We start from the raw sequence: 26,260 nt of genomic DNA, 5'->3' as shown, positions 1-26,260 counted from the left end.
TGAATCAAACAATTAAAATAATTTCAGCCTTCTAAATACAAGTAACCATAATCACACAAAAGCATAATTGCTTTAATAGGACTCACATATATCAATAAAGGGAGTTCATCATCCTCTAATTAGAGATAGAGCTTCAGAGATTAAGCATGAGGCACCAGTAAAAAACTGCTGACATTCACATCAAAATATAGGATCCACCAGCATTCAGGGAGATGAGAATTATGTGCATCTAAATAGGTAAATTTCATTCCCATGTTGAGGCTTGTAAATTCAATTGCCAGGGCATAAAGATACATTTCAGTTTTTAGGGCATCTCATGCAGAGGCTGTGAGAATTGGCAGCATATTATTCTGGTACTCAACTTGCTAAAAGCACTTGTTTTGATGCATATCTCGATGGTATAATTTTCCGTGCCTATGTTTGCTATAAAGTTATGTCATTCACTATATCTGGGAAGACAGTAATAGAATGACTTCACAAGACCTTGCATCTGACTCACATGAGCATGAGTTTGAAAAGATCCATCTGCAGTGTTTATGCATCAAGTGAACGATACTTGCATTCACTAGTACAGCTCTGTATTTTCAACAAAAGAATGGATGAACCCCTTTTACATTACATTGTTTTTATACAATATATCCTTATAATAGAAAATAAAGACTACCACAGACAATCATGTCTGATTTGAACCATTGTACATGTGAGCAGTATCATCCATTTCTGTGACACATTAAATGAACACAACCCATGCAGTTCATCAATACTTTAAAAATAAAACCCAGATAAATGTCATTCCATTTTGCAATAAAAAATAATTTGAACTACACTCTGACTTTTCTCTTCCTTGAAAACTTAATTTTGGTTAAATCTGAAATCAGCTCTGAAGTTCGGTTGTGAATTCATCTATTCCTGGTATGGAAAAATCAAAACATTCGTCACGTTTGCTATAAAAGGGAAGAAAACAGGGTAACCAGAAAATGGAGATAACAAAAGATGTTATTTAAAAAAAAAAAAAATTCAGCGAAGTATTTGAAACACCAATGACGAGTTACATTCTTGTGAGGAAAAAAAACTGACTGAAGGAGCATTTGTCGCTACTGACTTGGAAAGAATACTTGGTCAAAATCATATCAAATCATGATAGTATTTTGGTTGTTGGGTAAAGGGCAAATTATATCAGCATTGCCTCACAGAAGAAAAAGCTCTGGGTCACCAGGTTCATACACATCTCTACAAGTAATACATTACTAATCACATCACGTCAACAGTTAGGTGGAGTGAAAAAACAGAAGAAGAAAACTGCTGTATGGATACTGACTTCACCACGAACCACAGTACACCAACAGACCTAATGTACACTTGTGCATATTCTTTTTAGATCTAGAAGGTAGGACACATCTTTCAATATTGTATTTGTTGATACTGAAAAACTGCAAACACAAATGACCTGTCGGTTGACTAATGTTAAAATGATATTGATCGAACTGAGCTGGATGAATTGCAAGAAGAACTAGAAACTGACTTCAACCAAGAGTATAGTTTTTGGTTGAGATAGGTTACTCAGTCTTCAACATTTTGCGAGATAATTATAAACCACCAATGAAATATTAAAGAGCATACAATTTTAAGAGCTATTTAAAATTTATTTGATTAAAATTGGTTTTAAAATGGCTGAGATATCCAAATACAAAGTAAAACACAGTAGTCCTAATGAAAAGGTGGGTCCAAGCTTTATTGGACCTCTTTGTTTCTGGATATCTCAGCCATTTCAAGACCAATTTTCATCAAATATATTTTGGATTCTCTTAGACTTGTATGCTCTTTCATATTTCATAAGAAGTTAGAAACCTGAAGCCCCATTTCAACCCTAATTATACATATCCCTTTAAATGCAAAATAATCCCAAATGGGTCATATCACAATATGCATGTACACTGTAAATTATTCCTCAATATAGATTAAGTACACATATTGAGTTCACATTATTTAATGTAACATGCAGCACAATCTCTAGTATTCCAGCACTGCACTCCGATAAATCCTTGTAAATGACCACCAAAATCTTACAGGGAAATACTTTCATGCCATGAAAATTAAATGTTTTTTGTTGGCATCCCATCTATAAAATCTCAATTTATGTTCTTAGTCAACTACATTTACCAACCACAATTCAGAAGAATCAGACTTTATAACAAGTTGCAAGGGATGACGGGCACATTATTTCATGTAGGTTTAGCAACAGCTCAAATATGAAAAAAAAAGAAGAAGAAAGAAATTGAACATCATTCAAAACTGTTGACAATACACCTGGTCACATTTACTAAGATAACATGCTCATCCATCAATTTACTTAAATCATTGGTAATTTGGAGTCTTATCTAAAACAACAAAAAATCAAACTAAAATACTTGCCTGACAATTACATATTAATATACTAGTATCCAACTCAAAGTATGCAGTAAAAATACCTCTGCACATGTGGGTTGAAATGCAAAGAAGTATATGTTCAATCATTTCACACATTGTTTGCAATGTGATCTGCAGTAAAACTACATTTCATGCTTTGATCTCATTCTTTCAATTTATGATCGTCATGGCCTACAATTCTTGAGCATTCCCTCTGTCTTCAAAACATGAACAAACCCAATAAGCAAATGCAACAAAATGTTTATGAAAGTGGTTGATATTTCCATTCTTTTTATACTTTCTTTTAAACATATGTTCAAACTTTCCTTTCAAATAAAATGAAGTACAATGTGAATGTTGCATACTATGACAATGGAAGTGGCTTCTGAATAATTCCAATAAAATGGGACCCGAAGGAAATATACACCATTTATTTATCCTATAGGTCAACAGTGACAAACATTAGAACCAGCCAATTCACAAAAATTCTTTACTTTAGCATCACATAACCGACATAAACTACATGACATATCTTTGGCTAATGGGTCAGTAGGAATGTGCACATATCGAGGCAGACACAAAGGAAGTCTGAGACAGATATATAGCAGGGCTACACACAACTTTTTTTCAAACTTGCCCTTTTGAACTAGTAGATTTCTCACGCTCATATTTTTACTCCCCCAGAAGGAGAACCCACTTGCTAAAAATAAGCTCAAATGTGGGATTGTAAGAGCTGTAAATTATTATGAATCTAGTCATAAACTTTCATCACAGTTCTGCACAGCCATCATCAATGACATTTGATATGTAATGGCATACTACACATTGCATAGAGTCAGACACGCACATACGACCCCAAAGACGCATAGATGCATAGCAGGTGGTTCACATCCAAGCTTAAAAAGCACGCAAATATAAGTACAATAATCAAATTCATACAATTTAGTATATAAATTGAATGAATAATGTCAAGATGTCAAAAAACTATTCAAATAATTAAACATGTTTATGCAAAGGTCACTTGGATGTGATTTTTGTGACAAAGTTGACCTGATAGAACAGACGGATGAGCATTATGGTTCTCATGTGTGTCTCTATTGTTTATATATATATATATATATATATATACAGGGTGGTCCACAACTTGAAATTCTAGCAGGTTGCAAGCTCAGAATCTGAGAATCTTAAATGCCATATAAGTAAAAAGTTTAGTTATTCATTAGGAATAGAGCTTTTCACATAGTCCTCAGAACTAAGAAATAGTTCAGGGTCGTCCACAACTTGAAATTTTAGCATGTTGCAAGCTCAGAATCTGAGAATATTGCAGAAATTGAATATGCGCGGAGCGCACACGATGAGTACGTAGTACGCAATATTTTGCTGCTTATCTCTCTTTGTGCTGCTTACATTCAATGTTCTCTCTCATGTTTTGCACACAAATATCTAAAGTACCTGGTAGTTTGATGTTTCTTATGTTATGCACATGTTTTGCCCGTTTTTGAATACTTTTACTTTGAGCTTGTTGCAAATTCTTGAGGATGTTGCATAGCATGTTGCTGGCTTTTTAGGATGTTGCACAAGAATTTTAGCATGTTGCAGCGACATGCTAAAACCCCTCGTGGACCACCCTGTATATATATATATATATATATATATATATATATATTTTTTTTTTTTTTTTTATAGTTTCGAGAAGGCTGAAGAAAATGGAGCCCTGGTTCTGATGTCCATGATTTTGATGAAGTTATTCTATAATCCTTGAGCAAGGTGTTTTATTAATTAACCATACTAAAATATATGAAAGACTTGAGATTCATATCATCAGTACTACGAGGGGAGGGGAGAGGAACGGGGGAAGAAATTGAAAAAATTGAAAAATTGAAGAGGGAGATGACAATTATGCTCTCTCTCTGCAATTACAGGACAAACAACAAAATGATGCTGAATGATTTGGTTTGAATCTGACGACAGTGTGTCAACAGACAATGATAATCAAATTCAATTACAAATGTGAAGTTTGTTTTTTTCTTCAAAACTTTAATCTCACTTTACAATTGAAATCTTGTTTCCGAGTTTGGGCCAGTAAACTTTATATTCATACTTGCCCAACAAATCTTACTTGCCAAGGGCAAGCGCTGATATCAAGTCCTGGAGAGATTGGTGTAACAGAAGTCTTACTTGTATTGAGATCCTTGAATAACCAGAAAATATTGCAAAGGTGTCAAACAAAATGAAAACCCATATTTACTACTGGATTATGCTGTGCTTAGCCTGTGTTAGACCAGTACCATCATATTTCTGTGATAATGAATTGCATTATCCAACAGTGTGTAGACCAAAGAAATAACAGTATCAAACTGCAGGTTTTTTTTTTTCACAGTTCTTCAGGTTCGTAATAAACAAGAGACCTTGTGGGTCTAGCACTCACCCGAGTATCAGACTATTACCTGAGAAGAACATAGCAAGCTTGAGGCTTCAGGGGACCTCCAGGGGACATAGCGTCCATTTGTAAATTCTATAACACTGGCAATAATACCTGCCAAGTTTGTTGATGATTTGACTGTGAGTCTTCACAAAGATAAACATGTGCAAACTGCATCCCAATTTTGGTCCCCCACAAGAGCCCAAAGAATTAGGCTGACTTGAGAAATTTGAGATCTTATCACCCTATGGATGCTAGCTGCCAAGTTTGGTGAAAACCTGTCATGGGGTTTTCATGAAGCTGAAAATGAAAAAATGAAGTTTATGCACCATGCACGACAAACGATGCATGATCGCAACAGCTCACCTGCAAACTGAGGAGACCAAAGAATAAGCATGTGATACTTTAAGAAAAAAAAAAAACATCACACTGGTTGGAGAGGATCCATATTATAATACTCTGTTCAAAAATGCATCCCCCCCCCCCCCCCAGTTGCCAGCATAAGAGTAATGCAGACAATTCAATGAAAAATGTTTTCACTCACTCCAGAAATGATACAAACTATGTTTTTATAAATGCCTGGGGAAAAAAAAACAATCATGGAAAAACTACACAAGCACCTCTGATGATGTGTGGGGAAAAGATGATCTTTTGACTGCACCTTGCAAATAATGTACATTATTTTGAATTGTATTCACACAACACACACAAACAAGGAGGCAATGTGGATATTGTGCAGATGATAGCACCGAAACAGTGTGGATCACTCCAGCTTCAATTTTATGACCAAAAAATGCAGATAGTATCCTCCTAATTGAGATTACAAAGGGGTAAAACTCAATTAGAAATTATAGAAGTTTGCCCAGTGACCGCAATGGTAGTCACAGTCTGAGTAGTCATTAAAGACCAAATTTTGAAAATTTGTGCACTGCTGAGATACTTACCTTGCAAAGTTTAATGTTGTCGTTGTTTTAAAGAAAGAAGAGAAAGAGAGAAAAACTGGGGCCCTACACATCAAATAATTTGCCCCCCAAAAGTTTGATATCAAAAAGTAACTCATTGAATATTGCACTCTGGAAGCTCCACTTATTTCTGTCTTCAGTAAATATTAATAGACAGACATCCTCAGCTGACGTTATTGCTAAAAACATTAAATATTCAGCCAAATGGAATGATCTATCATCTAGACCTATCCCTACTATCAAGTTCATGTCAATAACTATTTCTACCATTCCCACCAAAGTGACATTACAACTGAACATTCTGAGCTGAAAGAGTGGAAATGCTTAAAGTTTAATAACTTTGAACTTGCATCACCATTTCACACCAACAATCCTTGATTTTTATCATTTCCACTATACAGATCACTGAAAAGTCCTAGCTGAAATTACAGCTAAAAAATACCATTTCTAGTATAATTTCAGAGACTATGATCTTGAGGGATTTGCTTGAAATCTCATACGCACACATGTCAAGTAACATAACTGCACCAGGTACACAGAACGTACTGAACGTGTTTGATAATAAGATGTCAGCGGGAGAGACAAATGGACAAGCTTATAGACATAATGCCTCGGCCACCCTTCTGGGTGAAGGCATAAAAATTCTTGACTTTACCACCTGACCATCAAACATTACAGGATATTTGAAAGTGTAATAGCAGCAAAATGCAATGTTGGTCCAGTCACTGCATGCCAATAATATCCTCAAGTACAAGTAATTAAATTGTACATTTGAGTACCAAGTAGATAAATGGTACTGAATATGAGAATTTACATGACAGCACTTCTCTCGTAGCATCAGCATGGACAGCCGGGCACAGACCGCTAGTCAAGGTAGTGAATGGAGTATTGCATGAGTGAAATGCTTTTTCATAATTGTGCAGACTTTGTTTTTTGTTTCTTTTGTAGAAACAGAAACAAAAGGTGTCTTGATTATGTGAGTAACTGCAACAAATCAAAAGATGAACTTGAGTCTGTGTCTCAGCCAGGTAAAACTTTGCATACCTAACAGAGTTGCTCTATCCTTTGAGTTTGAAGGCACTTCTTGCAATGCATGTCACATTTGATTAGACTGTACCCACAATTTTCTGGCAAATATGTAGCAGTTACCATTTTGATTCAAGACTTAGTGTGCCATGCATACAGAGCAAGGATACAGCATATACAATGTACTGCAATAAACATGCAGTATGTACAAAGTGATTTCGTAGTGTTCATTGCTGTCACATAGCAATCTTTGCTGTTTACAGCCACTGGAAGCATGCTGCTTTCTTCGGCCACTTATATTTGTAAACCTTCTTATTCCAAATGCGACATTCAGACATGATAAAGAGTGGACAAACAGGTAATTTGCATGAATCGCGCTGGGCATTCTAAACTTGTGCTACTTCTGTGTGAAGAGTTTTCCCATCATTACGCAGCATTTATAATATCAGATATCTTCACATTTTCTGCAAGACTTACTTCATGAATGTACCAAATGTGAGGAAGTTGTCGGTATGAAATTCGCTTGAATCCATCAGACTTTGCTAATAAATATACTTATTCACTACCTTTCATTATAAACATGTATCTACATACCCAGTTTAAAACACTGAGTACTCCTTTGCCCTTCCCATATGGGTTTCCAATTTATCTGCAAATCTGTTAGTAAATCAACACCTTGATGTAGCATTGGAATTCTGACAGTATTATTGAGATAGATTTGAATCTGGAAGTGTCATTCATCTGGAGAAAAAAAAAAACTGTTTCTTGCCATTGTCTCTAATCACATGCACAATCTTGGTCATACATAACACACTGATGAAGACCAGTCTTCACATACTTTGGTGCCACAAAAGAAGAATGATGACCTCCATACATGAGTGCACCTCATTTGCAAAAAATGGCTAGTTAGATATGTACTTCTAAAGATAACCACACACTCTACTGACCCATACCAAGAGCATGCAAATTTGACTGTTTAAGAAAGTTTCAACAAAGCTTGAACTAGACATACAAGGCATTCCATAAAATGATCTGCAACAAAAAGAAGGGAAAACCTAAGTCCTTGGAATTTGGCTGGTTCTTTACAACTATGTAATACACTGTTCCAAATGTATTCATTTACAGCAATTAGAATAAGTACAAGCACACTCATTCATCTTTAACATAATGTCCTCTAAGGGAATAACATTATATAGAGCTTAGATACAATGGATGATACCTGAAACGAGAAACTGTGGCATGTATGATGTTAGACGTAGGAAGCATGAATGCACCAACTCTTGATATGTATAAGCATTACAACACCCTGGACATGATGTAATGGCATATATACCCCTATTGCATTCAGATTTTCTCCCCCCAAAAATGTCTGGAAGATACCCCAATAAAAACAAAGATGGCAATATTCAGTCACTAACTTCAAATTCCACACCATGTGAGGCTTCAGTACTAAGACATAGGACACCACTTCACCAAAAATTGCAGTTTCTACTGCATTCTAACATGTACTTCATAAACCCGTAAAAGCTGAACTGAAGCTAATGGTCAATTCAGAGATTCAACTTCATGATGGCAGGAGGCAGCCATTTGTAACCATAACTACCTACTGTACAGTAATGTTTGCATTTTTATTGCCAAAAAAACCAGGACTGACATACAGGATGCCAGAAGCTTTTTCAAACCCTGTGCTGATTTGCAGTAAATCAACTACATTTACCAACATCATATAACAGAAGTCAGAATGTTACGAGATATTCCCACAATATTCTCTTTCGCTCTGAAGAAAAGCAAAACTATCATCTCTGAGCCACATCTCAGTCTAGTACACAACTATTACCCAGGTCTTAAATAAGTTTTGTTTTCCTTTCTTTTTAACATGACCTACAACCAATAATGTCTCAACTAGTGAAACAACTATGCTTGAATATGAGTTGAAAGATCTGAGATGTGGCCACTTTATTGCTCCTGTTCTTCCTTCCTCTCTCTCTCTCTCCCTCTTTCTCTCTCTATATATTTGGTAGTTCATATCTAGGCTGACAAGACTCACCCAAAGCCAGTGCGTCCTCGTCCGCGGAATCCCCCTCTGTCACCACCATCTCGTCCACCATAACCACCACCACTTGGTCCACCTGCAGAATAAGACACTACACAACATTAACCCTATACAGGCCGGGCTTTTTTAGCTATGCTAAATCCGGGGGGCTGATTCCGCCCCTCTGACATCTCAGCCACCAGTGGCGCAACACCCAAGTGGTAATCTACAAGATTGTGTCTCAACATTTTTTGAAATTATCAATTTGTAATTTTAAGCAATGAATTACGCAAATTACTCCCAACATCTTACTTTAGCCTGTTAGCCACTAATCGAAATCAAAAGCACTGAAAGTCTATTTTTTGTTTGTATATCGTTGCTGGGGTGACAAGACCTTGTATCTGAAATTTTGGTGAAAATGACTTTTTTAAATTAATGGTCAAATAATGGGTTAACCCTAACTAGGTCGGGGGGGGGGGGGGGGGGGGGCCCTCGACGTTTCGCGCGATGTATTGCTATCGCGAAAAGCTATTGCCGCGACGTTTCATGACTTTTTTCTTTCGAGTCTCCCGCATCTTTTGACACCAAATTGCGATACCCGGGCGCGTGGTTTTAAAGTTGCGCATTTATGTACGTGCATGTCAGACCAAAAATTGCATATTTCATAAAAGCATGATTATTTGGGGGTTTTATTAATCAAAATCAATTCATAACATATTTTCTTGTTCGGAACAATGTTGCGGACAAATTTCATCAAAAAAAAAAATGAAAAACATGAAGTCGAAAAAACAAAGAAATACATAAGAAATTCAAAAAACAATAAAATACTTACGAATTTTTTTCTGATTGCACACTTTTTTTCTCTTACATTTGCTAAGGACACTAAAAAGAATATTTACACAAAAAATGTGCCTGTTTTGAGCTTTACTTAGTGATTTATACCAAATTGTCTGATTTCATGCATCATTATGCATAAATTAGCCTAATTTAGCAAAAATAATTGTCAAAAAAATTAACTTCATGGTACTTTAGATTACATAATAAGCAATGTGTGTGCCAAATTTTGTCGCAATCGCGCGGTCGACGGCCGAGATCTGGAGGGGGGGGGGGGGGGGGGGGGAGGGGGGTGGCCTGGGAGCCCCCCGGCTCTATCATCAGCCTGGCCTAGTTAGGGTTAAAGACACCCAGTCGCGAGGATACATGGACATATTTCAGCCGCGGGCGGCAGCACGTAAACTCGCTTCCGAAGTTGCTACGAAGCGAAATGTGTGTGTGCGCAAGACATCCCTAAAGCAATGTATCGCGCTATAGTATCTCGATTGCTCGCGATCGCTTGCTGAGCGCGGGACGCGTTTTTTTTTAAGACGGCACAGATTGGGGCATGGCGCGCGTTAAACCTATGGGAAAAACGTTGGGTTAGGGTTTTTGGTTATGGTTAGGGTTAGGGTTAGGGTTAGGGTTGGGGTTGGGGTTAGGGTTAGGGTTAGGGTTAGGGTTTGATGGTTAGGGTTAGGATTAGGATTAGGGTCAGGTTTAGGGATAGGGTCCCTGATAGATTTTTAGTTTCCCCAATCTGTGCCGTCTAAAAAAAAACGCGCGCGGGACAGTACGTTTTGTGTAATGTGAGTGATGTTCGCATGAGCTACTGTAGTAGCTAGCTGCGTATACTTCGTACGACTACGCATTCTCTTCATCGCATCGTCGATCGTCGTCACTCGTCAACTATACTGTAATGATCAGATCAGATCAGATTAGTGAGTGCAGACCACATTATAATAGATAGGGTGGCCATCATGGACGATGACACATCGTCATGGGTAGCGGATATTACCGCCGAGTTGTCTATTCTGAACGCGGACGATTGGGTCGGAGACCCTGCCTGTATCATGTACTTGCCCTGGAGTGTGTACATAAATTCAGGACGGGGAAGCGACTGTGCCCGTGCAGGGCCAACGGCCAACGGCCACAGTTGCACTGCACATTTATGCAGTATTTTTGCACTCTTCATTGTTTTACTAACTAATATGAAGAAGGTGAGCGTTGTATCACCTGCCTGGAATATACTATATGTAAGAAGCAATGCCGAAACCCTTTCATTTGACTAGGTAAACTCACAGTTATAGTTCTGTCAGCTTAGCCTGGTGTGAATAATCTTTAAAAAAAAGACACACACACACACAAAGTGAACATTAAAACTCATAGATAAGTACATGACAAATAAGATGTAATGCCTTCTTCAGACAGGAGCATAAAGAAATTATTGTCTATCTCCCTCTTACACAAACAAACAGAACACTATTGTCTCAACAATACAGTGTGAAGGATAACCATTATAAATAAACCTATCACAGGTATCAGTATTTGAGGTTATGTGTGAAAAATGCCCTACAAATAAATGAAAATCGCGGACAGTAGACCTTTGTCCATAGTCAACTCAGTGTAACATCGCAAAGCCACTGTAATGGGTTAGCTTTCTACCAAACACTGATTAAAATACCAATCAGAGGCGTACCTTTGATCAACAAATAAGGGATGTGCCACGGATACCAATTAATCGTACTTGATGAAGCTCATACCTGTACATATTAGCATGTTACAAACTGATAGGTTCATATTGCCCCTTGACCTATGACCAATATATGTATTAGAATTAAAACAATGGATTCTTATGAACTGTTGTTCATCAACAACTTCCACACCAATCACCATCCCTATTAGACACTCCTATATGAAGATGTGAAGGTAAATAAAACTGTAACTTTCACGTACAAGGGTATTGTACGTACACTACTGTATTAACTCTGTAGTTACTACCACTGACCTGACACTGTCGGTGTAACCAAACTTTAACGAATTTCAACTGTAAAGGATCAATTTTTTTTTTCTTCAGAATTTACATTTCAACATACTTGTAGAAATTCACATGAAAAGATGTACACTTCACTGGATCACTTGAATTTGGTTTCAAATTATTGGACCAAATGCATTGGAAGTTTGACTATAAATGCAACATAGATGCCTGAAACTTTTGCCAAGCTTATGAAAATTACAATCTTTATCAAAATTCCTTAACCAAACTTAAAATGTAGGGCCCCTAAATATGATGAAAGAGGAGACTTTGCTATACAGTTAAATCAATGGGGACAAACAGTATTTGAATCGCAGCCATGAAATCTGGCTATGCAAATTTAACCTGGATTGTTGACGCTAGCTGCTCAGGAAAGTGACCTCTCTGTATCTATCTAGATTCTACATTTGCACATGAAATACTTTAAATTCTCAATACTGTGATGACAAAAAACTTACCACTACTTGCGATTCCCTGACTAATGACATTTGCTGCCTACTGCTGGGTCAGTTTTTAAGAAGCGATAAACTGACCCAGCAAATGTCATTTCGATTACGGCGTTATCATAATTTGACATAAATGAGAACTTAGAGAAGTTTTTCGCGGAATTATACATAGAAAAATAGGCCTACTTGTCGATGAAACGCAAAGGCCCTAGCAGTTAAAGATAGATTAGAAAAAGTCATTCCACTTCAATCATTGATTCATGTAATAGACTTCTAACATTACTTACACATCATCTGGATCTGGATTCCTTGAAGTTGTTGACTTGGTCAGCTGGGGTTGCTTGATTGGCGTAAGCCGTGGCATTACAATTCCACCGTGCATGCCGTAACACGAATTTGCACATTCTAAATTCCTGCAAAACTGTTCATGCAACTCCAGCAAGTGGAAAGCAAATTTTTCATCGGCACGCTGACGCTGAAGCTTCCCCCTCTGCCACTGGTCTCTTACTTGTCCTAAGCAGGGAGGTGAGAGGAAACCTCCCTGTCCTAAGCATGCTAAGAACACGTCTCTCTGCGTTCTCCACTCGTCGATAGCGTCAAACAAGTAGATACGTTTTACTCGAGTTGGACGGCTGTTTTGATCTCCATTGTGAGGTTTCATTACTAAACCAAAGCCAAGGCTAATCCGAAACAGTACACGCATACCACACACATTATTGATATTGACATACCGGTACCGACGACTTTATACCAACTTTGTTATGTTCCGATCCGGCCCAACATACAGTAACACAGCTGACGCAGCAGCAGACAATTGCCAATGAGATCAAAACAACCCGCCATATGGCCATGAGCATTGCAACTTGCTATACATGAAGTTTAGAGTTTTAATATTTCTTCATCAAAGCATATTTATAAATACCAAATATTAAACAACGTAATATATGAATGATTTAAAATATTGTTATATAATATTTTCAGACATTTTAAAATATTATTGCTTAGATTGCTGAAATTGGCACCATAGTGCAAATACACAGAGACTGCAGCCAGATACGTACGTACGTACACCACACAGCTCTACTGTTGTGTCGCGACGGGGACCCGTAGGAGAGATTTTCATGCACATGGCTGTTGTGCGGTTTTGTGCGTGCACCCATTCGGCCCCATTCGGTAGGTATTCGGGCGTCCATGTTGAAATTACAGTGGACGGCTCGCACGGCTCTCGTGCCCCATCTGGTTTTCGCTGGTGCGCTGCGTAGCGTCGTGTTCGGCATTCGGTACGTACGGGGGTACAATAACGGGAGGAGCAGCTTGTCGTGCTTTTCTACTGAGCTGCGAATCGCCTGCGACGACCGATTGCCTTTAAAGTGATGTCCTGTCCAAATCTCAACTGTCTTACTCCAAAAATGAAGCCATCACACCACAGCATGTCAAAGGAAAGGGTTTCCCACTCGCTCTAGTGCTTCGGCCGCCATGTTTTTTTGCTCTCCTGATGAACATTTGACATTTTGTAGATACGAGGTCTTGTCACCCCAGTGAAGATATATGTTTTAACATATTAAACAATTTTACACAATTGTACATCATAAAAACTTCTAAAGTCATTAAAATTATATATTTCATTGTTTTTGGAATCTTACGTATTTCTTTGTTTTTTCCCCTTTGCTTTTTTCAATGGAAATTGTCATGGACCACTTTTCTACCATAATTAGCATAAAATTAATCAGAGTGATTAGAAGGAAAAATAGATTAGTTTTTATGAGTTTCATGACAGAGCACTGTTTTCCATAGGAGTGAAGAGTGCATGATATTTAGTGAAATTGTTGCACACTTGGGAGTAATGCTAGCTTTGGACAGTTTCCTCATTCTGTATTTCCAGGTAGGTACTATGATGCTGCTGCTCTTTGTTACTATTTTCCTTGAAAGGGTTTGCTTAACCCTAATAGGGCGGGGGCAGAATCCACCCCACCTTGATTCATTCTTGATGTACATGATTTGTTGTATAAATGTCCTATAACACAGATGGATATTGGTGCATATCAAATGACTTTCTGTAAGTGATGAGTGCAATGTTGTTGTTTTCTTCTGCATGTATATGTGCAAATAAGACTGTTATTCATGCGCATTTCCCCATTGCTCAGTTTGCTTCTCGGGAAGCAAGTAGATAAAAATAAACCAGCTGCAACTATTTTAATGTCTTTCAGTTTGTGGAGGACTTCAGATGTTAGCAGAAACACCCAACCTCCCCTCACGCCCAAAAGAGAAATATCAGCTATCTCGGAACAACAGCACATAGTGATTCACCACATCTGAAATTTACACTAAATCAAAATTGTACTTCCATCTCCATGCAGAGACCACACAAGCCAAATTCCCAAACATTTCCCCTCCAAAGTACATCTAGCATTCGGGGACTTACCCTGAGGAGGGGGTCTGTAACCACCGCCACCACTCTGAGGACCAGGCCCACCTGGCTGCTGGTTGTATCCTATGCAGAAAACACCAAAACAGAACCATGCCTGCTTTTAAAACTAAGATTCTGGAAGATTAGTCCCTAGTCTAATGAATCGGAGCATTTCTCTTCAAAATTTCATAATGCACCATCACAGTACCATAATGACAAGGAAACTTACCAAAATAGGCTCTATAAAAAACATGCATTTGTCCAAACTTTGTTGCATACATAAACCCCATTAACACTCAATTTGAGCAAGAATCTGGCAGGAAAGCTTCAATCTGCTTGGGCCTGCTCACCATTTTCATACAACGAAAAATGTTGAAACATATGCAGATGTCATAATGGCGACCAATATGCCTGCCACACCTCACTGTATATGCACTGTTAGTTGCACGCAAGCCCATACAAACCCCTTGATAGAATCTTGTCCAAAATATGATCAGCCAACAGCCCTGTTACACCAAGTTAACAGAATACACCAACTGCAGGTAAGTAATGATCCCAAGTTAAGACACACATTGACTTTCAAAGCCAAATAAAATGTTTAAAAAAAAAAAATCACTTGACTTCTCTTGTCAAAATAAAAGGGAGAACCTTCACTTGGCAACTGATTGACAAATTGCTCTTCATCTATATAAATACAGACTCAATTGATCAGTGTGTTAGTAGTAGCCATGACAAAAGAAATCATGGGCATACCTACTCCAGCCAGTGCTGGTTCTAATCCTTGTAGTTTGTAGCGGGCACTACGAAATTGTTCAAATTGATGAAATTCTTGCATAAATTTGCTTTTTATTGCAACTGATTAACAAATTGTCCTACATCCACGTAAATCAGGACTGAATTGATTAGTGTTTTAGTAGCCATGACCCCTCCCCCCCCCCCCCCCCAAAAAAAAAAAAAAAAAAATCCTGGACATATAAACTCAAATTTGTCAATCTCTTGCAGATGTGAAGTATACATTTAATTCTCTTTGATTCCATTTCAAGTGATGACATTCAGTGAAGGTTCATGTGCAGGACAACAGGAGATGAGCTGACTACACTGTTACCTTACCAAATGTGCATTTGTGAATTCAACACTGTGTACCTTGAAACTTTTTGTAACCTGCTCATGCGATTTGACTCTACTAGTGTTATTTCACACATATTGCAGATCTTTAATAAAACCTCCATCACCTGTGCACTTGATTTTACTCTATATGATTTCAGTCTATCATTAATCAACTCACAAAGCACAGAGTGGTATTTTACTATAAATTGCTGATACTACTGTTTTGTGATTACATACCTCCTTGATAGCCCCCAGACTGCTGCTGATAGCCACCAACATTGCTACCTCCTGCAAATAACAATCAAGATATTCTCTGCTGTAATCACAACATTGATAGCTATGTAACAAATTCATAGTATTGTGGCACTTACATCAAGTTGTGTTTTTCATGCCTGAATGATGGGCAAGAGTGCAAATTCCATTTTCCTGAGGTATACCTGTTTGTGACTTGTTTGTGGGTTTTTCCCAATGACAGCCAAGAACCTACATATCTAACATTGAAAAGTTGGAAATTTCAACATGCTCAGCATTGGAGCAGACTTTGGATGGACATCTCTTCCTTAGTTCAATCAATTCCTATATGAAGAACACAACTGAAATTTAGTAATGCGCGTACAATTGCATAAGAAGAATGGATTTTCCCATGGCTGTAGTGCAACACAGGATGGTGTGAATATCACTACCATACAGTGTTGATTTGAGGATGAGGACACAACAAACCTGACTGATTCTGAGGCGGACCATACCCTCCAGAGTTCTGGTTCTGGTAACCTCCTGAAAGACAGAGCAACAAAAATTTCCTACGTTAGTATCACTTGTGATTATTGCAACTTATCTAGTAAGACTGCCTTTCCAGTTTCTCGGCTTGGAGAACCATTATGGATTCAGCAGTGCTCTCAACTCCAGGCTAAGGTCCAGAACAGATAGGATGAAAGATGCTACAGACGCAGCACACAAAATGTATAACATAACACAGAATTTTGTCAAGGTGTCAGCTTGATGCAGTGACCTATGGCGAGACCTGCAATTCTTGTTGAGTTGCAGCTTCTAGACACTGACTGGACGCTGACTGAAAAATGTTATGCAGAAAAGCACACATTATCACACAGACACACACTCACAACTGTTGGTGTTGAAAGGTGATGTGTTAGACACCATCAAAGTCTGAACATAACAAGAGTAATACTACTACCACTTGGAAGAGATGACAGGAACCATTGCCCTTACCTTGACTACCGGACTGACTGTAGCCACCAGCACTCGTCCTTTGGTAGTGCCCTATTTAATTCAATCAAAACACAAAATGTTCTACTATTAGTGCCTTATCTCTCTTTTATAATTGGTGCAATGATTAAGGGTAAAAATGTGTACGCACAAGAGAGCAAAACTCTTCAAACTGTGCTGTTCCTCCAGATATATCTTGTGAAAGCCAGTCTGATAAAGATCCATCAGCATGTTAAGTGATCAGATGCATCTGTGTCCAATAAAACTGCCAATATAAGATGTCAGAATCATCAATGTCCGGAAATGCACCACAGAGAGTAAGCCAGCACACCCAAACAAGTAAACCAAACACTTCAATGGGATTATGAGAAGATTAGTATGTAGTAGAGATTAGCTGCAATGACAAAGGTATGGATGAGATCCACACTTGGACATCATGTTGTCCACCAATCCACCTTACCTGATGTGTCAGTTTGTTCATAGCTTTTGCTGCTGGACGTCTGACCGTAATAACCTATAGGAAACCCAATTGAATCATAAATTTACTCAATTTTGTCCCCCTGAGTCTGTGTCTCACCAACCACACATCACTAACACATAAACACTGATCACATATCACTTGCATTTGTTAATACAAAAGCAGACAAGCACACCACGGCTGTGAAAGCTGTTTGCAATATTTAAATATTTGCATGATAGGAGCAAGCACTCAATTAATGCTGCAAATGAGTGCAATATTTGCATGAAATAAAGCAGTTTGACATATGGGCCGGACATCAGTATGAGACATATTTGTTTAATCAATATACTAAATTAACAGCCTTTCAGAACAGCTTTGTACTAAAAACCTCTTAGAATGAAAACCCCCTATATATTCTTAGCAACAATATGAATAAGTATAGCAATACAGTCACATATATCACCACAGCAAATATGTTTTGACAAGTTTTGATACTACTGGACAGCCAGCATCTTATTGACACCAATTACAGCACTGAACTGATTTCAACTGATATACAAGGTCATTCCACAGTAATGAATTCATGGACATGACCCAACAACGAGCTATAGAAACGAAACTGTGATGCAATCATAGTACTTTATTACTACCTTTATTACCACAAGTTTCCAAATTCATCTTACTACAGACTAATATGCAGTATGAGCTTGAGCCAGGGCATCAATTTCCTAGTGCAGTGCCATATTATATATGGACAAACTTTGGAGAAAAAAAAAAAAAGGGCCTGCATGTAAAAGGCATTGGAGTGACTTAGAAGTTTTAATATAAGAACAATAATGTACACAATAAAAACAGTTGGCTATGACTTGATCACTATTGCAGTATACAGCTATTAAGTTTATTTCTTGTGTCTTACACTGAGAGCAAGCATGCAAAGCACTTTTATATCTGATTTTGTTTTAGTTTGTGTCTTCCCAAGCTTTGTAATGTTTCTGTGACTGGGAGCTACAAGTGTACTTTACACCAATAAAGCCATGCTCACATTTTGTTAAATGTGAGTAGAGAAATATAAGATTTCACCATGGTTTGGTTCAATCAATGTACCTTGGGATGGGTCTTGCCCATACTGTCCACTAGAGCTCTGGAATCCGCCGCCACCACCAGATTGCTGGCTCCCTTGTGAATAGCTGCCTTGCCCACCTTGGCTGCTCTGGTTGTAGGTGCTGGGCTGGCTTGGCTGGGTGTAGCCAGACTGGCTAGGAGGCTGGTTGTACGATGGCTGACTAGCAGGAGCTGGCTGGCTGTAGGTACTCTGAGAGCTAGATGTCTGGCTGTAACCAGAGCTGGCTGAACTCGGTTGGCTGTAGCCTGGTTAATGCAAGTTTATGCCATTGTATGGGTGTGTGTAAGTGAGAGCATCATTTGTGCAGACTGTACCAACACAACTGTTTGAAGATTGACTGTAATTCATCAAATAAGAAGATTAAATAATAAAATCTGACCAGATTGCTTCCTTTCTAGAATGTTCTTTTAGATGGTAACTGCATTAACTTGGATAATCATACACATGTGAAGCGCCCACTTATATGACATACTACTACATTTCTCATGTACATGGAATACAGCATGTAACAAAGATACATCAATTAAACTACCTCACATTGACTGTTCTTGATGAAAACCTGAGCAACTAGCACTGTGCAGTTGTATTCAATATGTTCAAGCACTTCGTCATGTCAACCACAATATCTAGTTGACAAGATAGCGGTACATGTGTTTCTGTTCGCAGTGGGAACGCCAGTGCTGTTATTGATGCACAGCACTGGAGCAGGCTTCAAGCCTAATCTGCGATGTATTTGGTTTTCCATATTGACTCCACCATGAGCTTCTCTATTAACATGCAAATGCTCAATTGGGGCAACTGTGAATCAGAAAACCTAGTGATTTTGCAAAGCCATTGACTGACAAAATGCAGTATCTGCGAGGCTGGAAGTAATGGCCATAATTTAACACTAAAAACATTGCTTCATATGTGTAACAACTGTTATCATACTCACTTCACAAGCCATTTCTAGCAATACTTTAGCACATATCTATATGTGTAACTCTATGACAAATGGTTATATTTTCTCACAAAAGGAATATGAAACTCAAGCTTTATGAAAATTGAGAGACAATGAAACACCCAAGGTGTACCACTTTTGACCTCCTGTCGATGAATGACTACTAATTATGATCAGTGGTGTGGATGCAAGTCTTCAGGAGTCAGGATGATTCCATCTTTAAAACTAGAAATGTCGCTATGGCAACTGATGCCTCTGCCATAATGCATGATTCTCCCAATAGGTGTATAGTATAATGTCTTCACAATGTGTGATGACATTTTCACATAACTGCCAAATATTGAAATGACAGGTTTGTCAGAAATATCTTGAATGTTCACTTTCCTTGAACTAGGTTTGCTATAATTGTCTATTAAAGAGTTCAGGTACATGTATTTGGGGAATTGAGGATTTTTACTTAACTTCTGACTGACCCTTTTATAAGTTTATGCATAGAGTAATTTTAAAGGTATGAAGAAAGAGTGTAATAACAGTGCAAAATAGATTTGTTTTTTTGCATTTAAACCTTGCCTTGACCCTTAACCTTTGACCTTTGACCTTCTGGCAGGAAATTTCCAAGAGAATCTCTATTAGGTAATATATGTACATATTGTATATTGAATTTTAAAAATAATAATGCAAGCATTGCATATAGGTATATACTAGTATATGAGGGAAATAGTAAAATATTGAGTTGACCTTGACCTTTGAACCCCTGACTATTGACCCATGACCCCTACATTCCCTAGATAATCCCTGCCAGTCAGTACATGCTATGTACCAAGTTCCATGAAGACACATTGAACCATTTGCGAGAAAAGTGAAATTGTAACATTTTTCACCTAACCTTTGACCTTTTGACCTTTGACCTTATGACATGGAAACTCTCTCTGGAAAATCTTAATGCAGTAGTACATGTCTACACTAAGTTTCAAGAAAATACCTTTGGGCATGGCATGGATATGGGGGAATTAGCAACATTTTTAGCATTTGAACTTGACCTTTTGACCTTTGACCTCTTGCAAATGTCACTAAAATCTCAACTAATTGCCCCATCATACATCATCCTTGGACTAAGTTTGGGGAAAGCTGCTCCATCCAGTTTTAAAGGACAAGTTCACCTTCATAAACATAAGGATTGAGAGAATGTAGCAATATTAGTAGAACACATCATTGAAAGTTTGAGGAAAATCAGACAATCCGTTCAAAAGTTATGAATTTTTGAAGTTTTTGTGCAGTACCCGCTGGATGAGAAGACTACTGCAGTGTATGAATAACTTAGATGTCACATGCGTACAACAATATAAGGAAAATATAAAGAGAATTTCACAAAATTCAATCTTTTGAAAAAAGTACACATTCCCCTGACTCGTTACCGACAAATGTTATGGGTAATATTATTCCCCCTGCCTTTAGAAAGAGGCAGGTCAAGTGCACTTTTATCATGCCAAAAAAGTGAAAATATGTTGAATTTTCTTTTACATTTTCTTTATACTGTTGTACGCATATGACTCACAAGCTGTAGTAGTCTCCTCATCCAGCGGTTCCAACACAAAAATTTTAAAAATTCATAACTTTTGCATCGATTGTGCAATTTTCCTCAAACTTTCACTGATGTGTTCTACTAATATTGTTGCATTTTCTCAATCCTTATGTTTATGAAGGTGAACTTGTCCTTTAAGTTATCACATAAACAGATAAATTTTAGGATTTGACCTTGATCTTTGACCTTTGACCTCTGTCCGATTTCACTCAAAAATCAATCAAGTAATTGTCCCACCATACATCATCCTCGGACAAAGTTTGGTGAAATTTGCTTGATCCAGTCTTGAGTTATCGCGTAAACAGATACAATTTCATGATTTGACCTTGACCTTTGACCTTTGGCCTTAGGCCGATTTCACCCAAAATCTAATCAAGTAATTGCCCCATCATACTTTATACTTGGACCAAGTTTGGTAGAATTCTAGTCAATATTACTCAAGTTATCGCGTAAATGAATGCGGACGGACGGAAGGACAACCCGAAAACATAATGCCTCCGGCACCACTTCGTGGCGGAGGCATAATCAAACATTAGTTAGTGTCTTCAAATTCTCAAAGTCAGTGAACAGCTTCTCTTGTTACTTCTTCCTCTCTTCATCCTCTGCCTCCTCTTGAGAAGTCAATAACTTGCAAGTACCAGCTACAAGGGTCATGTATCATATGAGTGACAAAATCTACCTCCTTGCTGGCCATTTTGGCTACCTTGTTGCTGCTGCTGACCATAGGTGCCTGAACTGTAACTTTGTTGTTGGGCTGGCTGCGCAGCTGGGGGCTGAGAGTAGCCACTGCTGGAGTAAGACTGGTTTTGCTGTGGTGGCTGTTGCTGCTGTGAGTAGTCGTAGCCACTGGATGTCTGAGCAGTCTGGCCATAGCCCTGCTAGTATTGTTAAGTACACAACAAATCAGAGGACAGATAATCAATATACTGTTTCCCAGGGGCCTGTCTTATAAAGACTTGTGATAGATATCAATCACAAGTTTCTTGTGAGCTGCAATGCAAGTTGCGATTGATTTTGGGACTTGTGATTGATTTGAAGGCTTTATAAGACGGGGCCCTCAGTTTTGTCAAAGGCACCATGAGCTACTTGTAAATATCTCATAACATGGAGATCTGTACAGTTACTTCATGGACAGTTAGCTAAAAACTGCAGTCGTGCCGACAGATTTGGAGCTACATAGATTGTCTGTGTTGGTGAAGCAGGTGATTCACTAGGTTGGAAAGACCTTAATTTGGTTGTGGCGGCATTCTAGTAGGCTGCATCTTTCATTTACGTTTAACCCTAACTCGGCCGGGCTATTTAGGTAGATGATAGAGCCGGGGGGGGGGGGCCTGGGAGGCCCCCCTCCAGATCTCGGCTGTCGACTGCGCGATCGCGACGAAAATTGGCACACACATTGCCTATGATGTAATCTAAAGTACCATAAAGTTAGATTAAAAAAAAAAAAAAATCATCTTTTATGCTAAATTATGGTAATTTATGCATAATGATGCATGAAATCAGACAATTTGGTATAAATCACTAAATAAAGCTCAAAATGGGCACATTTTTTGTGTAAATATTCTTTGCAGTGTCCTGAGCAAAGACAAGAGAAAAAACATCGTGCCATCAGAAAAAATTTCTGAAGTATTTTATTGTTTTTTGAATTTCTTATGTATTTCGATGTTTTTGGACTTTATGTTTGTCGTTGTTTTTTCGGTGAAATTTGTCCGCAACATTGTTCCGAACAAGAAAATATGTTATTAATTGATTTTAATCAATAAAACCCCCAAATAATCATGCTTTTATGAAATTTGCCTGTAAGCAGTTTGCATCGAAATTGTATACAAATTCACATGTCTTAGCAATTTTTGGTCGTACATATTTATACGCAACTTCGAAACCGTGTGCCCAGGCATCGCAAATTTGGTGTTAAAAGATGCGGGAGACTCGAAAGAAAAAAGTAATGAAACGTCGCGGCGATAGCTTTTCGCGATAGCGATACATCGCGTGGAACGTCGAGGCCCCCCCCCCCCCCCCCCCCCCCCCCCCCCCCCCCCCCGGCCTAGTTAGGGTTAATATAGCGTGGCCTTATAGCTGGTAAATACAGTACATAATGGTAAACATTTTAAGAAAATGCAAAAAATGACGAATAATACTAGGTGGTTTTTACACAGCACATTTTGGGTCAATTCCATTGTGACTTATGGGACAAAGTGACTATTTTCAGCAATTTCAAACCAGTATTTTGAGAAAATAGTTGCATCAAATGCATTTTTCTCAGTTCATGGTTAGATCCATCATATCATAGTTTATGAAAACACCATACTTAGTTTGAAAAGTATCATTGCATTACGTACAGCAACGAAAAATTGCTGTCGTGACTTATGGGACATCTGAGGACCACCGTTTTTCACATGGGAAAGTAAGTTCTGAAATATTCTTACACACAGAGTCTCTGGAAAGACATTTTCTTTCCTGAATGTAGCAAAGGGTTGGTGCTTACCCTGAGTCAAGTGGTATGAATATCTACTCATTGGTACAGTAGCAGGATAGGGAAAACCAGTGTGACTGATGGGACACAAAAACGTGACTTATGGGACGCTATCAACTACCACATTTTGAGATTGAGAGAATAATATTTACTGATGCCGGAACAAGTTCTAGAACATCATAAAACCAATCTATGACCAAAGAACATTCAGAAAATAAGCCATCTGAGAATTACACAAGCTGTATTATGGTCATAATAGTGTATCAGAAATGATACATAAATTCTGCAAAAATTGGCAATTTTCATGAAAAATGAAGGTTTTTCGGACATAACTCCACTCCACATTAACCGATGTTCACAAATGAGGTATCGAAATATCCGTTGTGAAAGGCTGCTTTGAGTAAACAATACTAGATCATCTAATTGAGCTTCATTAATCATCTATACTCAATAGTTTGATTTTCATAAAATGCAACCTTTCTGTGGAATTGACCTTTGGACTTGTTCAGAATTTCAAATGCGTTTTACAGACTATAATTACCCGGGGCACTGGATACATTTAATTTCAACTAGCACTTACAGTGCTCATTTTCCACTCACTGGGGAGCATTCCAGCCAGTCACCATTTTACAGAACGAGTGCTACATGTATCTATCCAGTGAATACCCAGGTCAAGGCCACTGCACCTGAGAACAAACATAATGCCTCTGGTGACATTTCATGGCTTAGGCATAAAACTTTTGAAATGGCAAGTATTTACATGTTAATGTATGGGGGTGAAGTTTCTGATCACCTCCATACCATACATGGTCTGGATTACGAGGTTCTAGGGTAGTGTATAACTCACAGAGCTGTATTGTCCCTGCTGCTGTGGTTGCTGGTATCCAGAGCTGGCTACTTGTGGGGCTTGAGGGTTGGACTGATATCCAGTACTTCCCCCATAGCTGCCATACCTTGAAGAAACAAAGCAAAGAATAGGAAAAATGAAATAAATGAAATATATGAATACTACTACTGCTGCTACATATGTATGTAAACATCACATCAAATGCACATTACATTTACATTTACAGAGGGCTGTATACTTTTTTTTTTTTGTGACTGGTTTGACCCATATGTCAGACCAGATGGTACCCAGTTTCTCCATTTTTTTTTTTTACTGATTCAATTCCTGAGAGAGTTACTGGTCTGACAATAATACACATTCTACTGGTCCTGGACCTTCGGACCAGTGGTAGTGTGCAGCGTGGCTTTACTTAAAACTTTGTCACTGAGGTGCCGAAGATGGGACAGCACATTTGTGCCCTGATCTGATACGTGACTGAACATGGAAATTTTCTAATGACATTATTAACTATGCAAAAAATGTAGAAAAAGTGTTTGGACACGCCTTTGAAACTATATTTTCATTTTCCGGAATCTATACAGCAACCTGAAAAAAAAATAAGAAGGTACAAGTCCAACTTACGACTGTTGGGTAGACCCATAACCTGCATATTCTGAGGAGAGAAAGAGAGAGGAAAATATTTGAAAGTAAGTTTCAAACACAATAATTTCAGCTAACTCAGCTACAAGTAGTCAAGGCGCAGGGACCCAGAAAAAATGACTTCGTTCAACCACCCCGCAGAAAATGTTTGACTGCATGGGGTGGTCGGTTAGACCCTCTGGAACACCCCTAGGTAGTATGTGATTCCAAATTGTGGTATCAATATAATTTTAAAGGCCACTTTAGTTGCGACAAGACCTCACTGTTCGAAAAAGAGTCTTCGCACGCCAAGACTACTACGCGCACCACTAGCGCTGCTACAGGCGCCAGTGCCAGTGGTGCATGTACATGTAGTAGTCTTAGCGCACGCAGACCTTTTCTTCGACAAACAAGGGTTTTTGCCTGCAAACTAACTTTTCATGCCAAGATGGGGTCAGTGTAGTGTAGTTTCTAGCCGTTTTTATTTCGTCTTTATTTCCTCCGAGTTGCAACAAGGCAAGTGAGGGCCCATACCCAGTGATTGCGATGCCCAAACCGTTTTTTTTTTTTTTTTCGGGCGTCACAATCACTGGGTATGCGCCCTCACTCGGCTTAGCGCAATACAGCGGGCTTCTCCACATACACAAGCTGCAACTCAGAGAAATAAAGACGAAATAAAAATGGCTAGAAACTAGACTAGGGTCGATGACGCTTGACACTGAAAATGACAAAACAATCAGTTTTTTTTTTCATTTATTTCATGAATAATTCATCAAAACTCCATAAAATCATATAATATTATGTACATGTTGCGAGAAATGTCAGCAATACAATGGGATACATTGCAAGGTATAATATCGTGCATGGTTACCATGGTAACCAGATGCCTACAGGTGATTGGTAACCCCAAAAATGCCTCCTACTGGTGCAAACTTTTGTATTTTTTGGTTCATTTTTTTTAGGGTAGATAGATGCAATTAAAAAAAAAATTGATTGTACAAAAAAGTTTTCTCCTGTTGCCATGGCAACCAGTATTATCCAATCAGCATTCAGCTGTCAATAACTTAAAAACTAAAGCCCATAATTTGAAGAAGCTCAATAAGCCATACCTACCAACATTTCAAGATGAAGTATCTTACTTGTCGATTGCAAAAATCGACAACACGTGTTTTAATGGGCGCTCTGCATCGGTTGATTAAAACTCGATTTTTGAAAAAAAAAACAGATAGGATTTTTTCTTCTTTTCATCATGGATAGTGGACATGTGTGTGTAACAAAAAATTACCGTGCAAAGTTGCGACAATTTATACATCAGATGTGAGATGATTTCAGATTAG

General features: G+C 38.3%; 1 protein-coding gene across 4 annotated transcripts in view; it reads right to left on the bottom strand.

Moving 5' to 3' along the window:
• LOC139718928 (uncharacterized) overlaps nucleotides 1–26,260 on the bottom strand; it is a 56,040-nt gene that overhangs the window by 27,555 nt on the left and 2,225 nt on the right. The window contains exons 2-10 of one of the 4 annotated variants that reach the window (XM_071630380.1): nucleotides 24,927–24,957; nucleotides 24,306–24,411; nucleotides 21,665–21,863; nucleotides 18,445–18,708; nucleotides 16,884–16,934; nucleotides 16,377–16,430; nucleotides 15,894–15,944; nucleotides 14,565–14,633; nucleotides 8,864–8,945 (exon numbers count right to left, since the gene is read on the bottom strand). In XM_071630380.1, coding sequence (XP_071486481.1) covers nucleotides 8,864–8,945; nucleotides 14,565–14,633; nucleotides 15,894–15,944; nucleotides 16,377–16,430; nucleotides 16,884–16,934; nucleotides 18,445–18,708; nucleotides 21,665–21,863; nucleotides 24,306–24,411; nucleotides 24,927–24,957 — 907 coding nt within the window. The remainder of the gene's footprint in view (nucleotides 1–8,863; nucleotides 8,946–14,564; nucleotides 14,634–15,893; nucleotides 15,945–16,376; nucleotides 16,431–16,883; nucleotides 16,935–18,444; nucleotides 18,709–21,664; nucleotides 21,864–24,305; nucleotides 24,412–24,926; nucleotides 24,958–26,260) is intronic. The other 3 variants (XM_071630391.1, XM_071630386.1, XM_071630398.1) reach the window with 3 other exon arrangements.

Source organism: Diadema antillarum, unplaced genomic scaffold (genome assembly GCF_040938485.1).
Source record: "Diadema antillarum isolate AM-2024a unplaced genomic scaffold, OU_Dant_1.0 scf00000008, whole genome shotgun sequence".
NCBI classification, from domain to species: Eukaryota; Metazoa; Echinodermata; class Echinoidea; order Diadematoida; family Diadematidae; genus Diadema; species Diadema antillarum.
The sequence above is the reverse complement of the archived record's forward strand: the minus strand, read 5'-3'. Positions and strand labels throughout refer to the sequence as shown.